At 31.9% G+C, this 19505-nt stretch overlaps 1 protein-coding gene across 1 annotated transcript; it reads left to right on the forward strand.

Moving 5' to 3' along the window:
• The first annotated feature begins 10295 nt into the window (after positions 1-10295).
• On the forward strand, positions 10296-18529 carry LOC123717350 (phenoloxidase-activating enzyme 1-like). Its single transcript, XM_045673292.1, has 7 exons — positions 10296-10454; positions 11957-12162; positions 12685-12853; positions 13853-13967; positions 15552-15739; positions 17298-17393; positions 18188-18529. The coding sequence occupies exons 1-7, from the start codon at positions 10403-10405 to the stop codon at positions 18496-18498; spliced, it is 1137 nt and encodes a 378-aa protein (XP_045529248.1). The 5' UTR covers positions 10296-10402; the 3' UTR covers positions 18499-18529.
• The last annotated feature ends 976 nt before the right edge of the window (positions 18530-19505 follow it).

The raw sequence follows: 19505 nt of genomic DNA on the forward strand, positions 1-19505 counted from the left end.
GTTAGGTTTTTCAGTATACCAATGTTCCCTAGGTTTGCATAATTATTAAATATAATACATCATAGCTCATAAGGATAGATATAACATAAAGGTTTTTTAGAAGAATGATTTGCCAATTAATGTATGTTTGTTAATTTGGTTTACGCAAAATAATTAAGGAAAATAACGGGGTTTTTGAACACTTTAGGATAGTTTAGTAATTTAGTCACGATTCTGACCTTAACATGAGGAAGCATTTTTTATATTTTGTATTCATGCTCTGCTCCACGTTCCTCACACCATGCAAAAAACTCAGTTATGTATCGCGCAGCCCGGACATACAACGACCATAATTTAGCCTTGTCTTGTTAAAGCTATCGCGGAATAAGTTTATCGCAGTGTTAAGAATATCCATAGCGCTAAATCACCTGCATCATTAGCACAACCCATATACGCACCCTCTCGTACATACACGCACTTTCACACTATCACACAGGACCGAATTAGGTTTTATATAATTTTTATTCACTTTTTTATGTTTGTAATTATTTGTTTTTTGCTTTAGGTATATGAAATAAATATTTACTTTATAAGATTTCGACGAATGACTTTGGCTCCTGATATAACCCACAAACTTAACTCTAAGACGGGTTTCGTTTTTAACCAGCTGTTTTATACAAATACAATGCCTTGCAAATAATATTATATCTAAGGAAAAAGGCCACAGACATCAACCGGTGCCTAATAAAGCAAAATATCCCATTTATCTAACATAAGAACCGAGAGAGGGCAAAGATTGCGATGAAAATATCTCTAAGCTCAACCTTACTTCTTTTAAAGTAGATTATAATCAAAATAATGTATCCATAAAACATAGCTGTCTCTTGACGCTAGTCTGGAGCTCTCAGGTAATAGGTATTTGAAGATTCCAAGTTTTAGTAGAAAAGTTGGAATAAATGATAAATAAAAATCTTTATAAACAACTGGAAAAGTTTGGAACGCATTCGTATTTTTGGTTTTATGTTCGTATAGAACTTTATTGAAAATATCGGAAAACAATACAGACATTTGCTTCGTTAATATTATACATAATAGTAATATTTGACTCTTAGGTTGTATATACAATAATTACTGTCTTCTGCCCAACATTATACATCATATTGACAGTATCTATTAATTAATTATCAAGAGGCTGTAGAACAACAATAAATACATGAAATATTTCAAACGCAGAAACCACATCCTTATACAGAACTTATAAATATACTCTTTTGCCTTAAAAATATAGCAAGATTTTTCAATTTGATCTAGTTCCTGACACACACAAAATCCCATATATTTTGTAGCAACAGCGAAATTTTTAGTCTTATAAGTGCGTATGGGTTTAATAATTAACCAATTAATCAAAGACGTGCCACGAACTAAAATAACAACTAAACGATTAATATCCCACGATTTTCAACGCGTTGTGTTGTATATTTTTGTATCTACCTTAATTATTATTTATGATCCTGTATATTTTTAAAGGAAGCTTTCGCACGCGATCGCATATAATACATTATATTATGTACGAGCCATTGCTATATAAATCAGTGCTTATACATTTTTATATTTGCTTTTCACCGGCTCGTTTTACGTAAATTAAATGACATCTTGATCCAAGAGAGAGACGGTATAAAGAGAAAAGCAGGCACAACTTGGACAAAAATAGCTAACACTAGAAAATAATGATTGACGTTGATTACCAAAACCAGCTCATATAATGTATTAGATTAAGTTATGTAATGTATTGTCTTTTGTTAACATAGCTTTTACACATTAAGAAAACACTTTTATTATTTTAAAATTATGTAAATAATTATAAGTTTATAATAATAATACATAGCTTCAATCCGTGTAAAAGGTGTATGTAACTTAATTAAGTATTTACATATATTATACAGCGTATCAGAAATAAAGGCTTAATAATAATAATAGGTCCAAGAGTTCTTTATTTTTTATACACAAATGGTAGTAAAAGCTTGTTATGATATGTTTAAAGACGCTTTTATATGTCACATATAATATGAATGATATTATAAAAATCTCCTTAGTGGTTTAGCTTAGAACCATGACACATACGCTATTCAGGGGAGCCATTGGTAGACGAAACACGAAAGAACGAAACTGTCCGTTTGATTATGATTGGACAGCGGGATGTCATATGATGACGTATCACATCACATGACTAATCAAAATAAAAACGGAATGCACCATCGTTTCGTATTTCGTTTTCCATTCTCACATAGGTACACCCTAGGTAGGCCCTGTGCCGACAGCACTCTCGATCTCAATATCAATTTTTCTATAACGTGAATCGAATTTGCGACTCCAGGATATTCATATAAATACATCGAAATTGAGCTATTTGACGTCTTAATTGTTCACTCTGTCAGGCAAAATTGGTGTAATTGGTGCAGTTATAGAGCACCTGCGCTGATCTCAGCAGACAATTAAAAAATCAAACGAATATATTATTAAATGTTTATTTAAAGGCCGGCAACGCACTCGCCAGCCCTCTGGTATTGCGAGTGTATATAGTATCACATAACATCAGGTGACCCTTCTGCCCCTTTGACGCCTGAAAATAATGTATGTATGTTAATTTAAAAAAAGTGTCTAATGTATCTAAATTAAATCTATATAAAAATAATGCAATGCTTAGTTTAAGTTAACAATTAAATAAGTAACGCTCAAATCGAATAGAATATTGTAGTTAAAAAATATTTAGCGGTTCATGGCCATTTTACGGCTATTAGCAACAACCAAGAACTAAAAATTTGTGTTATACAGGAAGATATAAGAAAATCTATGGTGATGACCTGAGTCATCACCATAGATTACTATATGTTTACAGGAAAATAATATATTTTGTTGACGTCATAGTTATTGAACTATCTATATATATATATATATATACGTTACAAGAATATTTTTCAAACCAATTAGTCTGCAGGATATTATGAGTTTTCGAATCACGTAGTGTCACCGGGAATCAATCAGGAAACATTCGACAGGATAACTCACTAACAAACAATGCGTCTACTTGACTTCAATTCGTTGATAAAAATAACAATAAGTTCTAACAAAAATCAGTATAGTCGCCAAAGATATATTATTCTTTTTCTGTAATATTAAGAAAATATTTCGTATTTTCAAGTCGAAAAGGACGCAATCTGATCATTACCGGTCGATTTGCGAGGGAAAACTTAGTTAAACATTGGATATGATACATTAAATAATGATTGCTATTTCCGAAGCCACCATCGCTAAATTGGCCGCACATCTCGAAGTTCTTGCTACAATGAATTATATTCGAATAAAAAAATTTCAGTGGTAATATGGTCCAATACAACATTTATAGTGAAATCATAGAGATTCTATTTGAATATTATTTTGAATAGGGAGTACTAAAACCGTTAAATTGCACATCCAAGATTACTAAGTTCTTTTTAATAACTATTTAATAACACTTTTTAACCGGATTGAAGCTATGAATTATAATTATAAACTTATAATTATTTACATAACTTTAAATTTAAATTTTTCCAACGTTTCGCGTGCTGTACAGCGTGCGTGGTCAGGGTGACTGAAGACAAAAAAGTTTTGTATTTTAGAACGTTACACACATGTTTCTGTGTTAATTTCGCTAATCTATAGATATATACACTAATAATGGCAGGGATCAGAATGTCAGTATTTTGATAAACCACATATTATTTTAATTCAATGGAATGTACAAGGAAAACAGCCAACAAAATATCACTAGTTTGACCTTTCAAATGATAGCAATAATTTTAGATAGGTATTATTATTGTATGATAATCATGTCATGTCTACAACATAAATAGTGTATTTTGAACTTTGAGTAGTCAATTTTATTAATTTCATACGAAAAGGTATTTCGATCATTCCAATATAAAGGGTTAGCTTTATCAGCTTCCATCTCTGTTGCTTAAATAAACATGCTTAAATCAAAAGGGAGGTTGTAGTGTCAAAAAGGCACACCTGTATACTGACTGGCTGCTCTGAGATCGCCAGAAAGACGCAATCGCAAGATCCAATCACCTGATATAGACAGTTGCGCAAGATTGACGTGTCGTTTTCTTCAAGACCGTATAAAATCGATCAAATAAATTACATGTGATTTACCATTTACCTTAATGTGACCCCTGTAATTAAGATAACTTTATGCAAATATAATCTCCAATTAAAAGTAACTCATACCAAAAACAATGTGTTTAATCAACATGCCCACGATATATATTTATTTTTACGTTAAAGACTATCAGTTGATTGAGAAAACGTCCGACGATCGTTTGTTATTGGACAAATGTCGTTGTGGAGAGAAACAGGGCCGTATTGATATAACTGGGGGCCCACTGTCATTTTTAAAGTAAAACATGAAATTACGCATAAATGTCCTGATAGATTTGTTATTACTGTAAAGTTATTTGTTTAACTGTCACTCACACTTCTTTGGAGTCTATCTGATAGTTTTAAAATTATAACTTTGGTAACTTTCAGATATTATTGAGTGCTTAAATATATTTTAATTTTCCCTTTGCTCTTGGACAGTAGGGTTAAAGTGCACATGTGCTAATTTAAGATATAAGTTTGTGCCTGGTCAATAGTACCAGCGACTTCAGAGCTATTGTGTTCCTTGCTTAACGAATAAGTATCGAATTACTGCAAGAAGGTGCTGCCAGCATCACTGGCCAGAAATTGTTTAAATTTATTTTAATTGTTTAATTATTATTATTACTATGTAGGTTAAGCAAATTATACATACTAAATTCATTATTATAGATGTATATTTATATTTAACTATATCCCTTGTTTACGACCGTATATGTAACCGTATATGTTATTTGCACTTCGTTAACTTATACAAAACATACATATAAAAAGAGTAGGTTACATAAACTATTAGGCAACGGACGGCCTTATCGCTAGCAAACGATTTCTTCCAGGCTTCCAGCATGCTTAAATATAAATTCTCTTTTATTGTTGTACATAGTGTAATATTACCCGATTTATTTTAAACTTCTGTCGCGTTGGCTCTCGTTTATTTATAAATAATATTTGATACAATTAAAATAATTATGTAATTGTGTCCATATCTGATTTTCTATTATAAATGAGGCCCCAAAGTTACACTGCCGAACAATCTAAACTTCTGAGATTTATTACTACTGTTACATTCAACGACTGTGCTCGTTTGTATCAATACGAGGCACTTCGAAAAACCTTTTAGCGAAAAAGTATTCAAAGTCATTAATGTTTGGGTCCCTAATTTCAGTTAGTAACCTTCGATTAATAGAGATGTATTGATATAGTATCGGATTTATTAAAACGTATTTGAAATATAAGCAATCTGCTTTCATGAGCTAGGACTTTAATATGTGTTGGTCTTTTCAATAATTGTTATTTATTGACAACCATGGTGACGGATACAAAGTTAATCAATAAAAAAATGTAACTATTGCCGGCGTGACGTCATTCGCTAACAGTAAACTCTACTTTAATTGAATAAATTCTCTTTGTTTTAAGGTTCAAGATTGGTCGTATAATAATCAGTTGTTTAAAGGTTTGTTGGGAACATCTGTTATGTTTATTTACGTTATTTTATTGTGTGTGTAAATTATGATAATATGGTTTTTCCATCGGACAATTTTATTATCTTATGTACAATGCTAGCTACAATGAAATAATTATTATCATTTGAGAATATCTACAAGGGTCACAAACATTCATGTTATATTGTTTATATTTCATTGTATGGTCGTACACATGTATTTAATAAATAATTATTTTAGCATTTGAAGTCTTCCTAGGAGTAATAGCTTTTTGCCTCCTTCAATTGCATTCATCTGTTTAATTATATTTTTTAAAAGCTGGGTTCAATAAACCCGAATGAACGATTTTTAATCACTACCTTAGAGTCTGTAAGTAAATAGAACCATTTATTGGCATTTTAATAGCTATTAATTAAAACACATTTTTTAAATTTAATTTACCCAGAAATCTATATTTTCTCTTTCAGTCTTCCTTGCAAAACTTACCGGATAAAACATTAAATATGTTTTTATTTATTTACACTGTATACAGTAAATAAAATTAAAATAGTTAAATAATAGGGAAACCAACAGGAGGTCTTATCGCTTTTGCGATCTCCCACAGGCAACCACCGGAGGAAAAAAAAATAAATTCATTTATTATTAATTACTTCAATTAACGATTTAGCTAGGCTATTTCTTCCCGACTGAGGTAAAATACTTCAGGGATAAAGATACTTAATTAATTGTGTATATGAACATATTATATCGTCTTCGATATCGTCGTCGAATCCATCTATTAACATGAACAAAATAATCTCAATTTTCAGAAAAATACAAACATGGATATATAATATTGATATATCGTTGCATCGGGGATCTGTCACTATCGTTATGTCTCGATATAATCGATGGGGCCTAAGTATTATTTACGGCGCATGGTGGACTCATCTGATATTTGTACTGACTCCAATATTGATCTATTACATCTAGTTGGCATTGAAACTATAAATATATTCCAAACTAATATAGGCACGTGAAAAATTGTTCCAGGAACTGACTAAGAAAAATATTTAAAATACGAAATTTATGCCAAACTAAATACAAACTTGAATCAATATGCTATTACAATTATATACTGTAGACGTTCTACTAAAATATATCCAGTATTCGAATTGTTCTCTAGGCCTTTTTAGGTTTGTTCCTCTTACAATGGTAGTAAATTAATATACAGTTTATTAGGTAGACTTGTGAAGAGACAAAGTAAGGAAAACAAAACAATTTTATTTATTTAATTAACTTTAATAATTTATAGTAAATTATTACAAGTTAATTGTACTTTTTGACAAGGCGGCGATAACGTAAAATGAGGGAGGACATGATGGTGCGTTTCGTTTGATTTTGATTTGTCAAATAACAGGTTGTAACTAATGACATCATCATCCTTTGACGAGCAAACAGTCGGTCATGCGCCTGCTCACGTAATCCGACCGTTTACAACGTCCGTCCATATGAGACTAGGAATGAAAGAGTGAATTTGTCTTTCTTCCCAAACTAGTGGCTGTATCATCCTGGAGACTTACCATCAATCCATGATGTGGATGATATTTTAACAGTTTTCTACATTTCTAGCCATAGAAAGTTATGTTAATTTAATTTTCTGATTTTGCACAGTTTATATTATTCATTGCTTGTATCTACACGGTCCGTCTGTCCGTGTGTACGTGATTCACTTACGAGACACCGATTTGCTGTGTTGGGACTTGCAGTTACATTTAATATTGAAGCAAAATATTCTTTACTGTGTTCTACCAGAAATCGTATTAACCATTAAATATTTTCATGTCTCAGTTGAATTATGATAGTATTAGTACTATAGTCTGTTACTTTGTATGTGAAGCAAAAGTTTCATAATGCATGTCAGTTAATTTAATTGGATTGGATGATTAATGAAATAAAAACTTTAGTACAGAACGCATACTTATAAATACATAAGGAAAACAAATCTTCCTCAATAACATATAATTAATCTCCTTAATATGTCCTGTTTATGACAATAAGTAACGTTTTGATATGCAAATTTCTTATCACATACCTCACTTAATTTATGACATATATATTCTTTACATCTCTTAACTTGAATTGTCAGTTGCAACCGTTTATGCAATAAACATATAGGTAATATTTGTATTAGTTCCCAAGTTTTATCTTTACTATTTATGTTTAATAATATATCTTATTATTATTCTGTACAATGTTTGGGGACACAATAAGTTAATTATCAGATTAGATCCTGCATTACCGTTTATACGAACGTTTATACATTCTATGTATAAACGTTCAACCAACTGTTTTATTAGTCTAAAAAATCCATGACTGAATGTTTGTGCAACTCTTATAAGTAATAAGTTATATAAATGAGCTCTTGAATACAAATGACATAAATAAATACAAATTTCACTTTACCACATTATGAAGTGATAATCAGGTTTCAACATATAAATCAAACATCTATCGCATAGACGAGAAAATAATCAAATGACGATTGAAATGGGGGGCGGAACACAGTTAGTAGTCGGAACACGAAAGTTAATGATGTTAATCCTTAAGCGAATTGAGGAAATTGCGCCCCAGTTCCGTAGAAAACGACTGATTGGGCACTAGGTCGATTACCGATTAAAGTAAGTGTGAGTGATAAAATAGCTTTGCTTTTGAACATATATAATATACTTACTATACCTATTTAAAAACGAATTAATATAAAACATGATGATATAAAATCTATCTAAAAGGTAACTGTGACATACTTCAGATAGTAACAGGTTTTCATGTACATAGATAATGTTAGTTTTGGTTCCTAGAACGCTTAGGTATAGTTTCTACAGGTTATCAGTGCAACACTGACTGATACCTGGCCTGGCTGGATTAAGAATGATTGTCGAGCTAAAACAGGGCTTTAGGGATAAATGATTTTTACAAAAACCGACACTGCTATAGTCAACATATTAGTTTTTTTGTAAAATTTAAATAATTTATTTAACTAGAATGCGTTATAAAAACTTTAATGTATTAAATGCATTTTTTATTGTTAGTGTAGATTTTTCTTTTATATTTACGTAGAGTAAATTTTTTGAAAAGATTTTTATATTGATAGGCCAAAGAACGCGTGTACATAAGGACACACATTGCTTTTTCTCTTTTAAAGTCTTGTGAGATTTTACCTTGTCGAAGTAAATAGGACAAATAAAGTAAAGTCGGCTTTGGGGAGACCCCAGTGAGTGAGAAGTAATATTGGAATTACATCTTATTAATTATACATTTATTTTTATACTTACTTACCTATATCATATTTAATATAACATATTTATTGGCTGAATAATTGAGTCTTAAAAAGTAAAACACAGCTTAATTTTACTAAATAAAAATAATCATTTATTCTTTTCCTTATTCCACGTTTAAAAGGAAATAGCAAGAAACATGTTTTCACTAATTATAATCAACTTATAATCCATAAAAATTCAAAAGAAAATATTGATTTGTTTGTTATGAACGAAATCCAGCAATGTATAGATTATGATAAGTTGTATTTTAAAACGTTTTATCAATTATGAGATAAGGAATCATAAGTAAAAAGCATTGAATAATCTCAAATCATTATATATAAAGTAATAACAAAAAACAATAACTAACCTCAAAATATAGTTACTAGAATATGTTAGTAAAACCAGTCCATTTAGACGAGGTTCCGAAGATACTGGCAGCGTTCCCCTATAAATAGACTTATTCTTAGTCCGAGGTACGTGTCAGCTTTTCGGTTTCCTGTGATGTCGACTAACCTTTTGCTATTTCCTTAAAAAGCCTTATAGCACTACGGACCAAAGGTCTCGACACTGAATGGGACAAAAATATATTCGGAGCCCAGACCACTGTATTTGAATGCTTTAGCATTTTTATTATTATTTGAGGAAAATATTTCTATTTTAAAACTACTATCTGCACATGACCAAAAGTTTCATGTTAGATAGAGGAAAATATTTAATGTAAATACAAGAAGCGGTCAGAATAAAAACTGGTTAGTCCACTGACGCATCCGTTTGTACGGTCAGACAAACAAGTATACACTATTTGATAATATAATTATGTTGGTATGAATTTATTTTATTGTTGCGAGATGAGAATTTTCTATATAGTATACCAAATACTATATAGAAAATCAGAAAAAAATAATTGTACAGCTGTACGGTCTTTCTATTTTAACCAACGAGAGCTTGTAAGGAAGTACACGTCTGTCGTGTAAACTCGTTTTGCAATTACGTATACTGTATTAAGTTTGTAATATTAAAAATTGTATGTAACGACAAAAATTTGTAAAGTATTAGTGACCAAAAAAAAGCGATTCTTAAAACGCCGGCAATGAACTTGAGAGCCTTCTAGCATTGTACGAGTCCATGGGCACTGTCACTTAACATCAGGTGAGCCTCCTGCCCGTTTGCACTCTGTTATATAAAAAATATAAAGGGGTAAGTCAGAAATAATAAAATATTTTTGTTTATTTAACCATAACTTTCAAAGCAAAAAAATGTTATTAAAATCCTTGTAATAAATTAAAATTATACCAAAATTCATTGACATTCTCCAACAAAATACAATATTTCCATGCATTGTATATTATGCGGACCGTAATTAATACAGATACACATATACATAAAATATAGTGTACATGACCTCTAAGATCCAGTACTACTCCGCGATCTGAACAAGGCGAGATCTCTTTAGAATATCTATTATTAATTTGTTTAGTGATGACTGCGTAAATATAATTTAAAATGAAGTGTTTTATAGTGATATTTGGACTATTTTTAATTGCGGATAATGCATGTAAGTAATTAAAGACCAATTTTTTGGTATATTTTTATTTAATACAGTTCCTAATAAAAAACTTTATATTAGCAGTGTAGGGTAATTGCAAAACTGTGCATTCTTGACCAACTGATGTCCGTGACTTTAATTTTCTGTTATATGCTCTAATTACGGGCTGATATAAAACCAAAGAACTTGTAGATTATTATAAAGACTTTTTAACAAATTTTAAGTATTTTTTTAAAAATAAAGTGTTTAAAACACGATATTCTGAGGTTTAGATTACGTTCCAAGCTTTTCTACGTTATACTGTATTTTAATTGGAAATCGAATTAAGAGAAAAACAACTAGTTACAAAGACTAGTTAATTGATATTATTTAAGTGAGAATGATAATTTAAAACGACGTTGTTTATAGTATCAATGCAAGAAATCTTAAATGGTAATTCCAAATTGCCGTATTCAAAACATGTTTTTTCACATGAGTATAAAAGGTAATTGTTATATAAAAATAAGTCGTATTAATACTAAAACATGTTGTTGTTTTAAACTTGTTTAAAATTTAATCAATTGTTATTAGTTGTTTTTTTCTAATTTACGATTGAATCTATGATGAACTTTTATAAAGAAGCCGGACATTAATCGACAACTTATTACGACTTAAAATATTATCATCATTATCAAGGGCTGTTATTGGCCTGACCATCCATCAGTATTTTTTCAGACATTAAAGTTAACGATACCCTTGACAACTCCGTCCCGGTAGAATATTTAAATATAATTTTTTATTTTGATTTATCTGGAAAAACATAGTCCCGGAATACTAGTTGCACATTAAGAAGTCATCATAACATAGATCACAGATCAAATGTTATCTTGCAAGTGTTTGCGTACCTATTTGATAATATAATTCTGCGTAGATTTCAAAAGATTTAAGTTCCTTTTTGCAAAAAAACGCTGGTCGGTTCTTTGAGAATTGTTTGGTAATATTTTGGCATCAAGAACCTTACGTATGTTTTATTCATCTCTAACCCTAATTTACTCCTATTACTATAAAGACTATTAAAGAACTGGTTGTACTCCTCCACGTTAGTATTCCTAACCACCTCACAAAAAAAGGAAAATTTTTATAACAAGAATTGTAATTATATTAATTACAACTTTATATTTATCAATGACACTTAAATAGAACTAAAACCTCTCAAAACATAAAGCCTTTGATAATTCATACAATTTACGATTTCTGTTTTGTTGCCTACGCTTAGTTTAAGATGAAAAACACAAAAGCACTCAAAGTTATTTTTCAATAATAGGGTTTCTGATGCTTAAAACTTAAGGTTCTTAAGTATTTCTAGATATTTAGTTTGTGTATCTAATGTAGTGTTAACCATTTAATTAAATAAATTGATTTTTTTATATACCTATTTATAGTTGCACCTTTACAAATTTCCGTTTTCCAATAAAGTGAAATACCTATTTATAATAAATATTATAAATAGTTATAATATTTGGAAAATTCAGTTTCAGAACAGTGTACAACACCGCTCGGCCGGACCAGTAACTGCATATCGCTTTATGACTGCCCCGAGCATTTAGTTGCATTTGCGCAGCGGCCTTTATCTGCCTTTGCAGTAAACTTTCTTCGGCAATCACAATGTGGTTTTGATGGAAGCATTCCTATCGTTTGCTGTGGTCCCTTACCCCCACACACACCAGCTACTCCAACGGTTAGTTCATAAAATATTTTTTTAACACAAATCGATTGTAACTATATTATATTTGACAAAAAAAAACGAAAGAGTGTGGACGTATACTTTATATTATAAATCTTTATGGTATCCACAAATTCGTTATTCGTAATATACTTGTAAAAGCCCTTTCAACCAGACCCCTTTTTCCTCTCTTTTATATAACAATATGCCTTATGAATGATACATTACCAACGTTAATGACACAACGGATGATAGCAATGCTCTATGCTGAAATTAATAACTGAATATAGTTTTTGGTGAAAGTATTATATTTGTAATCGTCAACACAATAATGCATTCTTTTGTAATAAGACGTTTTCAAATATTTGATGATTTTATTAAAATATAGTACATCTGAGATTTCACATATTTTTCGTGCTAAGGCTGTATCCCTTCTAACTTGTATTTATATTTTTCTATTTGATCCGACGAAACATTTCCAATTTGTAAGATCCTATCAAGTTTAAATATAAAATACAATTATACAAACCATTACAGACACGGCCTCGTCCAACGCTTCCACCAGCTGTAGGCGTAGATCCAACAGTTCAAGAGGACTCTTTCCCAGAAGGCCGTGGAAAATGTGGTATCGAAAGGAGTGACAGGATCTTTGGAGGCATAATTGCTGATCTCGATGAGTTCCCTTGGATGACGTTAATAGGATACCGTGAGTAACTACGCATGCATTCGATTGATTTGTAAAGATTGACTTTGTGGGAAGTTTCCACAAATTATTACCTTAAGAAAACACTTTTAAACGGATTGAAACTATGTATTATTATTATAAACTTATAATTATCACCGTAACCACGCACGCTGTAAAGCACGCGAAACGTCGGAAAATGTTAAATTTAAAATTATGTAAAGAATTATAAGTTTATAATAATAATACATAGTTTCAATCCGTTTAAAAGTGTTTTCTTAATGAGTAAAAGCTATATTAACGAAAGACAATACAAAATTATTACCTATTTTGACAATGGCATCATCGCCATATTATAACCGTTTGGCGGGAGGCTGCAATTATAAAAGCCGCCGTAACAAGCTTCACGCACCATGCAAATTGGTATGAATACCACCAGTGATGATAGCGGCTGACAAGGTCTGGTACAACGGCTTGCTTTACAATCTCTACCACCAAGTCCCCATAAGTGCGCATTGTACACTACTTGACCGCTCCCTCCGCTTTCATGTAGAACGAAACTTATCCTTCCCGCGACCTGTTAGGGCCGGAGTCCCTCAAGGCTTGGTCCCAGACCTAAAAGGTTGCAGTGCCACAGAATTTTTATTTCGTATTATTCATTTGATTAAATTTTTAAGTTAGTGAATAAATACACCCAATGTATGAAGTGGTATTATAAGGTCAGATATGCAGCTACAATTTAATAACGTAAAAGTACTTTATGTGGTGTAACAGAAACGATAATTGTCTGCAGGGATAAATAATTTTCGCTTGCGTATTTGAAATTAAGCAGACTAATCTACCAAATCTATGAAACACATCTACGTCAGTCTCTATCATCGTATCGACTATCTAAAAACATTTGCTTCGAAATGTGGAGACGTTATTTAAGGCCTTTAATGTATTATATAACACAGAGAAATACATCTATGTCATTCCCCATTACATTTAACTTTACACAAAATATAATTTATAATATTTCAGGTACTAAAAGTGATCGAGTGACATATCAATGCGGCGGAGTTCTCTTCAATCACCGATATGTATTAACTGCTGCTCATTGCGTCACCGGACAAATTCTTACCGTGGTTGGAAAATTGTAAGTAATAAACAATCCGAAAAAATAATAACAACTCTCTATAACAATATACTAGACACAATTCTTACTGTTTTTGAATGAGGCCAAAAATTATATCCAAGCATGGCAGCGGTGGTACTGATACCATGTGACCTTGATCAACTGAGCGTTTTTTAAGGCAGTTATTACCACGTACCACCACTATGTGGTGCTCACTGGAGTGCGAACCAATTTGACTCCATCCTTTAAGAAACGAGAGTATCAAATCTTAAAACGTATTCAGTGTCCATTAATGGTGGTATCACATAACAAATGATAAATCTCCTAATATGTATATAGCCCGTAATATGTATATAGAAAAAAATGCTACTGTTAAGCTAAGGTTTCCTAAAAAAATTGTCCTTGTCTGTAAATAACATCGGAGTAGGTTTCCTAGAGAACTTTCAGTATCACCGTAACGTCAAATAGTGGTGCTGTCATTTGCATGACGGCCGTCATAGCGGTGATAAACAGTAATTCAACGTTTTTCGCGTGTGGTGCGCATATTTAATTAATACAATGAGTGGAAACGGGACTTGGACCAGCGAAAATGATGAACAATTAATTGATTTTGTTAATAAGTATTGCCTAAATTTTTAATTACACTGCAGATGGCAACGTACTAAAATTTGAAATGCACCCTCAGTATCACGGTTTTTGAACATGACACGAACGCTTTTTTTCGTCTTTCGATCAAATCGTCAATTTTTCACCAGTGAACGCTCGAGTGAGTACTGAGTGACTACGATTGTATACGGTCAAACTACTTCCTAGGAAACCACAGCTTGGCCACCGTAAAAACGGCCGTTATTAACAACCGTAAAATTACGGCCGTTAGTGACGGAAACGCTTTTCTAGGAAACTATAGCTTTAGTCTAGAAGACTACACTGAGGTTGTGGGTTCGAACCCCTGTGTCCACATACATACTCATACGGTTGAGGAAAAGTGAGGAAACCAGCAATTTCAAAAACCAAACATCGACAATCTCTCGGTGAACACGATTGCTGAGAAGTCCTTAAAACAGTTATGTAAATAATATTATAATCGCGTTGTGTTAAACAAGTATTACAAAACAATACTTACTAGCTTAACTTAAAAGCATTTTTAAATCGTGTCTTTCCTCTAAGTAATTGTATGGAAAATCTTAATTTGTACCTAAGTAATGCTGCAAAATTTATTATTTTACTTTTTACTTTCTATTTATAATGTAGTTTTTAGTTTAGTTTGTTTTTGTTTCCTGTTTAGTTTTGTCTTAATAACTGTGTATAAAATGTTTATTGCACTACTTGCCTATCTAATGTAATTTAATACATTTTTATTTTATTTTTTTCTTTACACACTTTTCTTGATCACAGTGGTTGCCTGGAAGAGATCGCTCGAAAGCGATAGGGCCGCCAGTTGCCCTCCTTTTGATTTAATTATGTTAAATTTTTTTATATTGTAGTGTAACGCAGTGATAATAAATAATAAATAAAAATACGATTTTTTTACATACTGCTATGGACAGATAACAGACAAAGACATGGTAGAGCGACTAAAGATTAAATTGAATAAATACTTTTCAGAGAACGCGTACGCCTGGGCGAGTACGACACACAATCAGATATAGATTGCTTAGCTGATGATTGTGCAGAGCCAGTTCAAGAGATACTAGTTCAAGCTGCCTACCCTCACTCTGGCTACTCCGATTCTAATACTAACAGACAAGACGATATCGCCCTCATCAGATTGTCTAAAAGGGCTAAATATTCAGGTATTTATTTTCACGATGTCTAGATTAGATTACCTTCAGTGGCGCTATAGCCTTTTATATTACATATAAATAGATTTGTCTCCAATTTTTGTATGTATCAAATTGATATAAAAACAATGAAACTGACCAGAATGTCGCAAAACAGAAACGTGTCGTATACCAAGAGCCGACTCGTCAGAACTTTGGTATTTTCCATATTTTTAAGTCCTGGTCAATTCATGCAGCTGCAGCGGACCGAAAAAAGATGGAGGTATTCGAGATGTAGTGTTGGAGTAGAATATTTCGAATACCGCTTGAACTGCAAAAATAACCAATAAGTCCATTCTCAAACAACTAAACATCTCCACGAGACTCGTCGACTTTCGTTTACAAGCGGGTGCTTAGCCACTTTGGCCATATTGCCAGAAGAGCACCAAATGGTAGGGACGAATGATAGCAGGAGAAGTAGGGGTCGATCGCCTCCGTTGGTCTGACCAAATAAAGAAAATTATGGGTCTCAATATGCACTAAGACAATGAGATAGGCAGCTAGTCTACGTATCGCTAAAGGTTTTGTCAGAAGAAGAAGACGAAAGACCAGCAGCCTACTGTACCTAACTCGATATTGGTATAAAGGACGCCCTTTCTCCTCACCGTGCGAAAAAGTTTTATTTTAAAAGGCCGGAAATGCACTCGCGAGCATACTGACTTTGAGAGTTTCCATCGGCGGTTTCACTGAACTAGCTTACTTAGCCCAAAAAATTAAAAGCTTTTTTTGTGGTCGGGTTTTCAAACTAAATGTTTCCGATGAGAGATATATGATTTAATTCTAAAGGAAAGTTAGCGATAGCATACGTCGGTCTCTTCGCAATAAGCTAGGAAAGTAAAAACACTACCACACGAAATTATTGCAGTATTCATGAATTTCTAAAATGATTCATGATGTATACAATTTTTCACGGTTGGTCACGGTTGCCCGTACGAGTCCGGAGTACACCCGCTCCGGATCATGCAAAAATTTTAAAATATAATAAGCACATATTATGACACAGAAATTAAATATTTTTGTTTGAAGTAAAATTCTGTAGAAATCACTTTATAAAGTAAATTAATTTAGCACATTTATTCACGATAGTTTTCTACATATAAAATGATGTTAACGGATCGTTTTCACTAATTAAGGATAATGAAACGCTGAGTGCATATAACCATTACTTGTGAGCGCACCTGATAATGCAGACTCATTAATTAACAATTTCTCTCTCCTAGGTTATAAATTTGGCTTAATAATTAAAAGAAAATCCTTTTTAAAATTTAAATTAACATAACCTTTCTATATACCCAAAATTTCTTAAAATATATCAAAATACACTAAAAAGTGATAATATTTATTATTTGTATTAATAACATTGCAATGATATTTAAATGTATAAAGTAATTTTTATAAAAGCACTGAAATCGCACTAATGTAGTCAAGTATATGTTATATAGTATCTATTTTGTGAGATGCACTACGGAGATTATAGAACTAATTCAAACTTACCCGGAAAACCAGTATTAAAGTCGATTTTCTTTTTTAGATTTCGTTTCGCCAATCTGTTTGCCAGACTATCAACAGGCGTTGCCGCCAGTTGGCGATGAAGTCCAGGTTGCAGGATGGGGAAAAACCTTGGAAGGTAATTTTACACTTCACACTCAAGGTCATTTAGCATTGGTTTGATTTCTTGATATAAATTGTTTTGTTTTAGCTGGTTATTAAACTAAGAAAATAGTTTCATCAATTAAGTTTAGGCCAGTTTAGTGAAAGGTTTTTGCCTAGGGTTTATTGCCTATTTCTTATAATATATGTAAAATTTGTAAAAAAAAAACAATTGTAACCCGAAATGAAATCGTTTTTGATATTATAAGATTTGAAAACCCGTCTGACTGAATGAATGACTTAGTAAACAGATATTATTTTTCAGCAACGTGTTTCACCTTATTTTTACTATTAAAAATACTAATATTGTAATATTGAAAATTAAAAACAGTCAAAGAAACACTAAATAAACGTAAAACTAAGTTTATGTTAAATTAATTCCGTTAAATATGTTATCGCATGATCATAACACGACTCAACATATTTATATACATTGATATATATTTTCCTGTTGTGTGAACAAATTATCAGTTACTATGACGAATTCGGTATTTTCCAATGTTTTGACTAACTTGAACTATATTAATAATATACATTTAATTCAAAATGTATTTACTCCTAAATTGATGAAATATTGCGTTAGATTGTGTCATTCTTCTTTTAGTCAACATATCCAACTGATTTTCAGATCCCGATTGGGTTGGGAAATTCAATTACGACATTGCGATTATTTTCAAGATTTATGATACATTAAATAAAAGTAATCAAAGAGAGAGTAACAATATCATGACGACGTAAATTTAACATTCAATATTAAAACATATTTTCCAGGAAGTAGTAGTCCGGTGAAAGTGAAACTCACAATACCAATCTACGATAAAATGGATTGTGCTAGCAAATACAGAACACTTAAAGCACATTTAACGGACAAGCAACTATGTGCTGGTGGAATCTTCGCAAAGGACTCCTGCAAGGGTGACTCTGGTGGTCCACTGATGAAGAGGACTGGAGATATCTGGACCAGTGTCGGTGTGGTCTCATTTGGTTACGGTTGTGGAAGGGATGGCTGGCCAGGAGTCTACACATCCGTTGCCAGTTATATGGACTGGATACAGGATAAGCTAAGATCTACTAATGTTTAGATAATTGTGATAAATACATTTTTTTACCTAATTTGTTGTTGTTTTTACGATATATTTATACTGTACTCTGAAAAATACTTTTAGGTTATGAGATATTTTGTTTCGTTTAAAAAATGAGTAGGAGGCTTCCACCACTGGCTCCACCACCAGCCCACAATATAAATGTTGGTAGATCCCCAGGCTGCAATCGTGTTCTTGGAAGTAAATTTTGCGCTCAATACTGGTTCAAAGATATAGCAACTCATCGACATCGGGCGAAACGTAGAAGGCTTCACCAGATACCAACCAGAACAATATCTGTGGACTTCTATATTAGAGAGCTGTTATCAAACATTAAAGCTGGTTTATTGTTGGAATTTGTATAATCAAGATTCCAATCAAGTGTGCTATATTGTATGTGCGTTTATCCAAGTTTCTGAAAGCTTAAATCGCCTCTAGATGATCTTAGAGATGTTTTTTAAATTAATAATCGGTTTAGAATGTTTTGAGAGATGGGTTATTGGTGCAATATATTTTTTTATATCAGTTTATAAAAGAAGGTTTTTAAAGTTAGTTTAACTTTGTTAAATTACTTTTATTTATTTTGTGAAGATTTATGAAAAAACTTGTAATGCTACGTGGAATACAACTTTAATTTTATTAAGTAACATTAAACCTATATTGTTTATTATATACAAGACAATTGCAAAAATTAAAATAACAAGTAACACACCTTTAATAAATTCTGTGATAAAAAGACATTATTTTTATCATATTTAAGTTTGAAATTAAAGGCGTATTAAAATTAAAAAAAAAGAAAAATGTTCTTAAATATAATGCTTCTGTTGGCTACCAGAAACCCAGGAAGATAAAATAAAAGTGATTTAATGTCGTATAAACCCCTAGATGGGGCAGTGACCACACTGACAATCCAGCGCGTTCAGTCATGATTGTATTTTACCACTCTCTTTTACTTAGGACGGCTACGCTTTCGCTTTTGCCGGATCCAATCCAGCGCTTGTTTGGAA

The sequence above is a fragment of the Pieris brassicae genome, chromosome 12 (genome assembly GCF_905147105.1).
Source record: "Pieris brassicae chromosome 12, ilPieBrab1.1, whole genome shotgun sequence".
In the NCBI taxonomy this organism is placed as follows: Eukaryota; Metazoa; Arthropoda; class Insecta; order Lepidoptera; family Pieridae; genus Pieris; species Pieris brassicae.